This window comes from Neopelma chrysocephalum, unplaced genomic scaffold (genome assembly GCF_003984885.1).
Source record: "Neopelma chrysocephalum unplaced genomic scaffold, ASM398488v2 Primary Assembly neopelma1_70, whole genome shotgun sequence".
Taxonomy (NCBI): Eukaryota; Metazoa; Chordata; class Aves; order Passeriformes; family Pipridae; genus Neopelma; species Neopelma chrysocephalum.
The window spans coordinates 4,068,358-4,077,328 of NW_020897730.1; the positions used below are offsets into that span (position 1 = coordinate 4,068,358).

The 8,971-nt window shown below is 42.2% G+C and overlaps 1 protein-coding gene across 1 annotated transcript in view; it reads left to right on the plus strand.

Annotated features, from left to right (window-relative positions):
• The first annotated feature begins 5,539 nt into the window (after positions 1-5,539).
• The window catches only part of LOC113968971 (thiamine transporter 2-like), an 8,117-nt gene continuing 4,685 nt past the window's right edge, over positions 5,540-8,971 (plus strand). Inside the window, exons 1-2 of the mRNA XM_027685982.1 lie at positions 5,540-5,802; positions 8,449-8,608. Of these exons, the coding sequence (XP_027541783.1) occupies positions 8,454-8,608 (155 nt within the window). The 5' untranslated portion in view covers positions 5,540-5,802; positions 8,449-8,453. The remainder of the gene's footprint in view (positions 5,803-8,448; positions 8,609-8,971) is intronic.

The following is an 8,971-nucleotide window of genomic DNA, read 5'->3' on the forward strand; positions in this document are numbered from 1 at the left end:
TGTGACAAATGCTCTTCCAGCAGGACTTTACACTGCTTGGGCTCTTGCAATGATTCAAATTCTCCCATAGTGTCTGTAGCGAGATGCACCTTGAGGGCAAAAAAAAAAGGTAAAGTGGAGATGCTGAGCTGAAACTTCCTACACACACTAGTTGGGCAAATGCAAATTTGCATCTCTGAAATGAGGCGTCAGTCTGTGACGACAGGGCAAAACCTGCCAGCAGTGGGAGGTTGTAGGATCAGTGTACAAGGGAACACGCCTTGGAAAGTTATCTTTCAACATGGAAAGTGATCTTTCAACACGGAAAGTGATGTTTCAACACGGAAAGTTACTTAGAAATCCTTTCAGGTTTTTCCTCTCATTTCTCTTTGGCAATCCACAGTAAGTGACCACTTACTACAAGTATTAACCTATTCAAATGAGATTTCTTTGACCTATGTCTCATTTCCTTTTTGTTACTTAACTGAAGATTTTAACAGTATGCAATAAAGACTAGAGCACAAGCAAAGAGTGTGCATTGAATTGGATTGTATGGCATCATTACAAGAACTACAAATAGGATGTCAAAGTCACCAGATTCAATCATCAAGTAGAAAACTTGGAGATATGAGAGGTTTTTTGGTGCTGAGATGATCATATCCCGCACTATTGATGTGGAATTTCTAAGAACAGTGCCCTCCAAATTCTAAAGATGAAGCTTAATAGAATATTTTATTCTCTTTCTCATCTCCTAAAAGCATGATTTTTGCTCATTTTTTGTTACCGCTTGGAACAGCGATTGTGCTGAATTTAAAAGATTAGGTTTTTTCATTTCTACTGAAAAAAAAAATCAGCAAGAGTGGATTCCTGGAACTTGGCTGGCTCATTCATCATGGGGAACATAGTGTTATGGGGGTGATCTGGGGTTGGCACCGATGAGAAAACAGGCTCTACCTTTTAGAGCATTTGGTATTTTGTGAAAGCTGTTGTTTAATTCTTACATGTAACATATAGCTCCTATCAAGGAAGTATTAAGCAAAATGTTCTTATTAGCTACAGTCTCAACCACAGTTTACAGAAGTGAAGAGCTCAAAACCAGTTTGTGAACCACACTGACAATCTTGACATCAAAGTGATGGTAAAAGATAGATTTGCAGTCACAGCAAAAGTTCAACCACTTTTTCCTTGCCAGGATCATCTTTCCCCACTGCATCCAGAAACACCAAACTGCTGTTCTTCCTTTAAACAGTGACATTTCTATGCCATTAGAAGAGCTGACAGACAATGTAGGGGGCAGAAGGTCACCAGAGCCCAGTGTACCCACCCACAGCCAGCACTTGCATAAAAGTCAGCTGCAAACCTACAGCAATGTCCTCATAAAATTTATTTAAAAAGAAAGTCCCCAGAGAATCCCACTGACAAAGTACTAGTTCCTGTTCTCCACTGATGATCTGGAAAAAAAATGTAAAACTAAAGGAACTACTTAAGGTATAACCTTCTTCTGTAAGCCTTTCTGCCCTGCTGTAACATTCATTCAGTGTAACAGGAAGATTTTCTCCACCTTCCAGTAAACTTCAGATCACAATATTTTTGGAATTTCGGTTCTGCATTTTAGAAGTTTCATGACAGTAATTTGCTATTGGTACACTTACAACCAATAAATAAATTTGGCATTTAAGGCCAAAATAGACCCTGATGCCAAGAGGGAGGCCATCCATAAGATATCATCTGCCAGGCTCAATCCTGGAAATTTTATTATCTATTCAACTTGCTTGATTTTGTTGCTGTTGTTCAAAAATAGTTTTGAAACATAAAAAAACCCAACCAAACAAAAAGATAAAACTTAATTTTCCAGCATTCTCAGACCTTTAAAACAAAGAGGAAGATACCACAAAACTCCCAAACAGCTTCATTTTGAAAAACGAATTTTGTAGCAGAAGAGTATCAATAGATGCTTTCATATGCTGGACTGGTTTTTGGCTCAGCTCCATGAGCCCTCTGAACCACACTGCTTTGCACCCCTCAACTGGGAGAGCAAAGTGTGCTTTGTACCAGTATGAGTGAGAAAGTGAAAGGGGGATCTTGCTCAACCAACAAACCCAGTCCTCAGCCAATGGGAAACACCATTATTTGGAAACCTACCAAAGCCTCGGACAGGTTTTCGCAAGAGACACGGAACAAATCAGGTCACTGTGGTACAAATAAGGATGCCTGTAAAGCCTTGGCAATGCTTCCGAGATGACACCCAGCACAATTTGGATGCTGCTTCCCTGGTCTCTCGCAACTATAGTGGTGACCTGCCACCTACTTTGAATTTAGCAATGAAACACTAACCGAAAGAAGGGACAATCCAACCAGTGACTCACATTGCCGGAAGCTAATGGAACTTTACTTTCCGTGGTCAAAACCAAAAGATTAAGAGGACAAAGCACTCCTTTCAACCCAGCCCTTACCCAGAGTTCTTAGTGTACAAAAGGGGACATAAAGCGCGGCTCTGCAGGCAAAGTAGGTTCAACCAGCCTTTATAAACCCATCACAGAACTTCTGTGTGCTCCATGCCATGTTGGTAGCACATTATACCAAGAGCTCCAGGCCTTGTTTGTGCAAACATCCAAGTGTGGCACCTCTAAAATGCTGTCTGTAAGAAAAATTAATTAACTCCCCAAAATGTCTCAGGGTGATGATTAATGGCCCAGTGGTCAACTGGAGATCCTGCACTGCTACCAGAAGCCCCTAGCCTCCATGGTGCAAGTGGCAATGCACAATCCAGTGACATGAGTAAGAAGAGTAAAATAAAGAGGAAAATCAAGAGTGACTAAGAAGGAAAGGCACAATCCTTATGGAAGGTACAGTGTAGTGAAAAATAACCTTACATCATTACTTTTTAGTAAGGAAGAGTTGTAAGTCTACATTTAAACTAAATACCTGAAACGTTAGTGTGGTTGAATGTATTCTCTAACTTGCTCTTTGCAGTAATGCCTTTAGTACCTTTTAGCTAAATATTCCAAACTAAACTTTGCATAAAAACATTTTAGTGTCTCAGATGAAAAGCACTTGGGCCTATCATGTGAATGTCTCACCACCTTAGGAACCCTGAGTGAAATTCAGCTGAGAGGGGAGTTGTGGAAACCCTCACCCACACAATGTGGGATTCAGGGCCAGACTGCAAAGAGCAGCTTGTTCCCAAAGTAAGCATGTAATTTACATGAGAAAAGATAAAGATCAGCTCATCCATGAATCAGAAAGTGAACTTGCCCTGTGAATACTCCTGGGTCTGAGAAATCCAACGAAAATGCAGTTTAATCTTCATAGCTGCCATTGGAGCCTTTCTGTGTGTGGGTTGTATTTGACCGTGAATTGAGAAAAATCTTCAGCATTAGCCACAGAAAATTTTCTTTGCTACCACTTTCTTTTGAGAGTATAGTACACATTCTTCAAAAAGAATATGCCTTCAGTTCGATTTGCAAAGTCTCCTCGCCTCAGTCCACCAGGTGTCAAGAAACAGATGTGGTTTGTGAGCTGAAAGTCAGTGCCTAAATCAGCACAGACAGAGAGGGAGACACATACCTCACACAGCCAAGGTGAGTCTCTCAGCCTTGGTGCCATCCTGTGAAGCACCAGAGATAATACCAGGATCGAGCCCGAGGGGCAGCAGAGGCAGGAGAAAGTACCAGGATGACAGAGGTTTGCAGTCTTGTTCTCTTACTGCCTTTTCTGCCCCTTCTCAGAATTTTCCTGTCTCCTTGATACATTAGAGACCATATTACATTACCTCATTAGGATACACTAATAAATATATATAGATACCATAAAATTCACCTTTTCTCCAGTTCTTACAGAATCTTCCCTTTCCCAACTGAACAGAATTGGGATGCCAGTTAGTAAGAGATGCCCAGCCCACTGTCCAAGCAGAACAATCCCCAAGCAGGACCAGCATAAAGAGTATGGTCCTATTCAAACCCAGCAACCAAGCTCTGCTGCAGGCAGTTTATGGCATAGGGCTCAAGTTGACCAAAAACTTGCATAAGCTCATCACATTTTTAGAGTCTTCCATTTGGCATTCAGATGTAATCAGTGAAAAAGGATGAAAGTTTAAGTACAAACAAGATGGACTAAAGACTGTGGAAAGAACAGATAATAAAGGATAAAAAAGGATCTGAAAGAAGAAAAAACAAATATCAATGCCTAGAAGTTACTTAAATCATTCTTTCTCATTATTACATTACAGGAAAAAGAGAATTTTGGGGTTTTTCTCAGTGCTGAGAAATTTGAGTTGGATTCTTGCCTCAGTAAGTCAATGCAAATCCCAAATAACACTGTTCACTTCAACAGTTCTCTGCATTTTAGCAAGAGTCCTTGAAAATACAACCAGATGCAGGCATACACAGTGTCCTCTCAGATGAGCTGTCACCTCCTATAGCCACAGGTTCAATTAAACATGCAGAACCAAAAAGCTCTGGAACCAGTGTCAGACTGTGACTGAAAGCTGGGAAAGTGCCAAAAGGAATTATTACATTCCATTCATGTATTAGTTTAATATATACTACAAAATCTGTCGGCATTCAAGGAGCACGTGGGTGACACACTCAGTCACATGGTTTAGACAGTCCTGTGAGGAGCAGAGAATTGGACTCAATGATCCTTGTGGTTCCCTTGCAGCTCGAGATATTCTATGACTTGATAAGTGAACAGCGCTATCTCAGGCAGGAGTAGGTGATTTCATGGACAAAGGTCAACAAACAAATTACAAAGGAAATAGTCAGGGATGGCCAGTCTCACATCACTAATCTGATAACTTTGACTGTTGAGGAGTAGGAAGCAAAAAGGCTACAAAATGTGGCCAAGGCTGAAGGCAAAGGACTGGCTGAGCTGGGCAACTCCTCAGACCCAGGGAATTTCAAATGTTTTTCATATTCATGTTTATGTCCCTAAAGTTACTGTTCCATTTTACTATGTATGAACCAAGATGCTGCCTTCCTCTGATTGGATAATTTACTGTTATTTAAAAATATTTACAAATTACATTTTCCTATTGTACTGCTTACATTCCTAAGTAATTATTATATGCCTCCTTCCAGATCTACATGCTGTAGGACCAGGGTGGGAGTGGATCTAGATTTGTAGGCACAACCTTTTTGTGAAAACCTGTACATTTCAGAGAGTGTACTCCGCTGCTGTGAGTCCCACAGAATCTTCTGAAGCTGACTGTGGGCCATCTCCATCCTCAGTAGCACTGTGAGAAGCTGCCTAAGAAAAGACCTGAGAAATTTGCCAACCAACAAGTCAAGGGTGTTTTACTTTTCAAACTTCCCAGAATAGTATGAAACCCCAAGTATGTAGTGGGGAAACACTCAAATCTTACAACACTGGTATCTGCTCTCTCTCACCTCTGTCGTTACCTGTACATAGCTACTGGTCAATCTTTAATACAGACCAGTTTGAAGGACAGGTGGGTCTAAAGCCACCCATCCTGTCAAATAGATCCAAAATTCTTTGGAAACAGAATTATCTCTATTGATTATGTGCCAGTCAATCACCAAACTGTAGTTTCAATCTTGATTTACTGCTGCCTTTGGGCAAAGACAGGCCAGGATTATCTGGCTGTTCCTTTAAGGGAACGTGGATGCTGAAAGAAAGCCAACTGGAGGCAATTTCAAAGGAGGTGTCAGAGCAAGCTGAAGTACCAGAAAAACAGGAAAAGCGTAAAACTGAAACAGAATCCAGTAGCTTCAATACACACGGGGACGGCCAGAAGAAAGACTGGAAACCCTAAAAGGAGACTTTTCCCGTGGAAGTAAGAAAGGAAGAGCTCCAGCAGACAAGGTACGATTATATATGAACACTGGAAGTCAGAAACCCTCCAGTGACAAGGGAAACTGGGAGGAAAGAAGAGAGTTGTCTGGTGGGGAACTGGCAGGCTGGGTCAGGCTGTGTGGTAGAAGAGCTGACAGCTCTGGCACCAAGAATTGCAGGAGGAAACAGAGAATTGTTTTGCTGCAGAATGACACCAAGGCATCCTACCATATCTTGAAAAGTTAAGAAAAGCCTAGATTTATAAAATATGAAGTGACCATATGGGGTGACTGAATGGGAACAAGTTGGATCCTTCCCCCTAATGCACCAAGGCACAGCTCTCACTGTCAGAGGTTTGTGGTGATGAATGCAGAAAGGAGTGGTTATACGAGCAGCTGCAGAGCTGAGCCGGGGCTGCACTGATGGCCAAGGGCTGGGGTGTGAGGGGAACACACACCCCACTGTGGATGGGGTGGCACCCACCTCCTACTCCCCAAGGGCAGAGCAGGCTGCCCCTGAGAGCCCTCAGCCCACTGCCTTTCCCAGCTCAGCACCAGTGGCAGGTTTTTTTCTGCACAGCTGCTTCAGTCAAGTGGGAAACTTCTCATCTGACTTCCCTGCCAGCCCAACACAGGCACCTCAAAGAGCAAAACTACCGACCAGAGGTACATGTCTAGCCAAAACCTCCAAACAGTGCATGTGCTGGGGCTGGAGGAACACAGAGACCAGGGCACACCTGAAGTTCTTCTCTATATAGTCAAACCATAAATTAGTAATTAGGCACAGCCCTGCCACCAATGGGCAGCATCAGAGGGGCAGCACACAGCACCCTGTGAGCCCTGGGCAGACAGCAGCTTGCCCCGCTCACCTCCAAGGTGGGGGACATTTTGAAAGGATCCATGAGACCTTCTGCCCTTGTGTCACACAGCCTGCTGTGGGGAGAGCAAACATGGCAAGTCCCAAAACAGACTAGAGCAGAGAATCTAGGATGGGAAAGGAAAAGTACGGCCTGGCTAAGTCACAGAGCTAACTTGTACAAATGTCCCTCATTACAGTGCAAGAGATGCTCTTCACCCCACTCTTTTTGATGCCTTTCTCAGAATCTCAGGATACCACATGAAGCATTCCCATGGCATCAGGGTGCTGTAAGGCTTTAATGATTCTCATGTGAAAGAAAAGCAAGGGGATGTTATGGCGTCTAAATGAGTGTTATCCTGGGCAGGGCCGAAACTAGTCCTGCCAAAGCCACGTTTGCAGCAGACTGATATTACAACAACTGGGGAGGGAGGAGGAGTAGAAACGCTTCCTTCCTTAAATGCTTGGAGTGTCTCACAATCCTCCCATTTTCGTTTTCCCTTTGCTGGGGTCGCTTTGCCCTCTAGTGGTTCACACTACAGAGCTGAATTCGTTTCTGCTCTAAGTCCTCTAATGTCGATGTTTTCAGCTGTTATGCAGCAAAGGCAGTAATTCCAACTCCCCCTGACCTGTACCCATCTCTTAGTGCATCAGGCCGTTAGTAAAATGTGCTGTCATCTGTGAAGTTAGAAAAGAAAATGCATAATGCCTACTGCTTTATATATTATATATATATCACATCCTGAAAAAGAGCATCCTCTGTCCATCCAATCTGGAGAAATGTACTCATCAGGACACGAATATTTTTGGCTGAATAGCTCTTTCTTCAGCTTTTACAAAAAAAATTGAGGAAAAACACTACTTCATTTTTAAGATTAAAACTTTTGCCTAAGGGAGAAGTTCTCAGTAGGGAAGTAGATAAAAACCAAAAGCAGAATGGTGGAAATCCCATCTGCTTATTAGCAACCTCCAAAGGGCTTCAAAAGATAAACCGGATGCATTTAGATTCCTGACACTGCCTATACCAACAGGAATATGGACTATAACTTACTGTCTGTTTCCTTTGCATGCCCCCATTACACCCATTTTCACTTCTCTTTGGGCTCTGTCCAGCAGTCGCAAATTTTAATCTATTCCATCATCTCACCTAGAGACAATATGAAAAATATCTGCTTCATTTCATTTTAGTACAGACTATTATCTTCCGTGACCAGTTTTATAGATGGAAGATACAATGTCTTTATCCAAACTTGACTTCTGATGCAGTTAATTGCAGATTGTCAGTTAACGACTGTCTGGCCTGACATCCTTTGTGTATTTATTAGCAACTCCCATCTGCTGGGCTCCAGAGTTTACCAGCTCTCCATAAAAGGAAAGACACACACATCTAGGAGCCGAGGGAGAAAAAACAGCAACTGTGAACTAGTTACTTGTCACTCAACAAGGTGCTTGGCTGTGATCAGTCATGGTGTCAAGGGAAATCTCCATGCTCAGCTGTCTGCAGCCACTTCTGTCTAGAAAGGCTTTTCCTGCATTTATCTTGGTCAGTGCACACTGAATGACAGGGTAGTTTGTCTCCCAGTTAAAGATCTTCCAATTCATTCTTTATGCACTTTCTACAAAGACAGAGAGGCAGCAGACAAATGTAAGTAAAAGCTGTTCACTTTAACTTCATAAAGAAAAATGTTTTCCAACTGTCAACCTCTAAAGAGCACTCCTTAGCATTAGAAACCACAAAATAGAAATTAATTACAAGACCTCTTTGCACTTGCATAGGCAGTATCATCCCTCTAACAAACCTTCTCTTTGGCTTTGCTGCAGAGGCCATGGGCTGCTGGAAGCAAGAGAACAGCAACACCTGGACTTTTCCCACCCTGATTCTCTGCCTCTATGGATTCTTCTACATGATGAAACCATCAGAACCTTTCCTAGCACCCTATCTAACAGGACCAGATAAAAACCTGACCGCAGATCAGGTATGGTTTTACTCTGATGTTTCTTTTACTTGGAGCAGCAAAAATAGAAAAGGAAAACTTTGTTTAAAGTATTTAAACAAAGATCAAAAGAAAAAAAAAGCACAACTGTAATCAGCTTTGGCAGGTTACAGTCTGCAGCAGACAGCATAAATAAAAGATCCATTTAATGGATCTAACATCCATTTGCCTGCCCAACAGTCCCATGCTGCTTCAGTGTGGTTATATATTTTATGAATTCCTTCAGAGCAAAAACTTCCCTCTACAAAGCTATTAAAAATGCATGAACTTCCTTTCCCTGAGAATAAAGACACAGACATTTCCTCTTCTGTTCTAGGTTACCAACCAGATTTTGCCTGTTTGGACATACT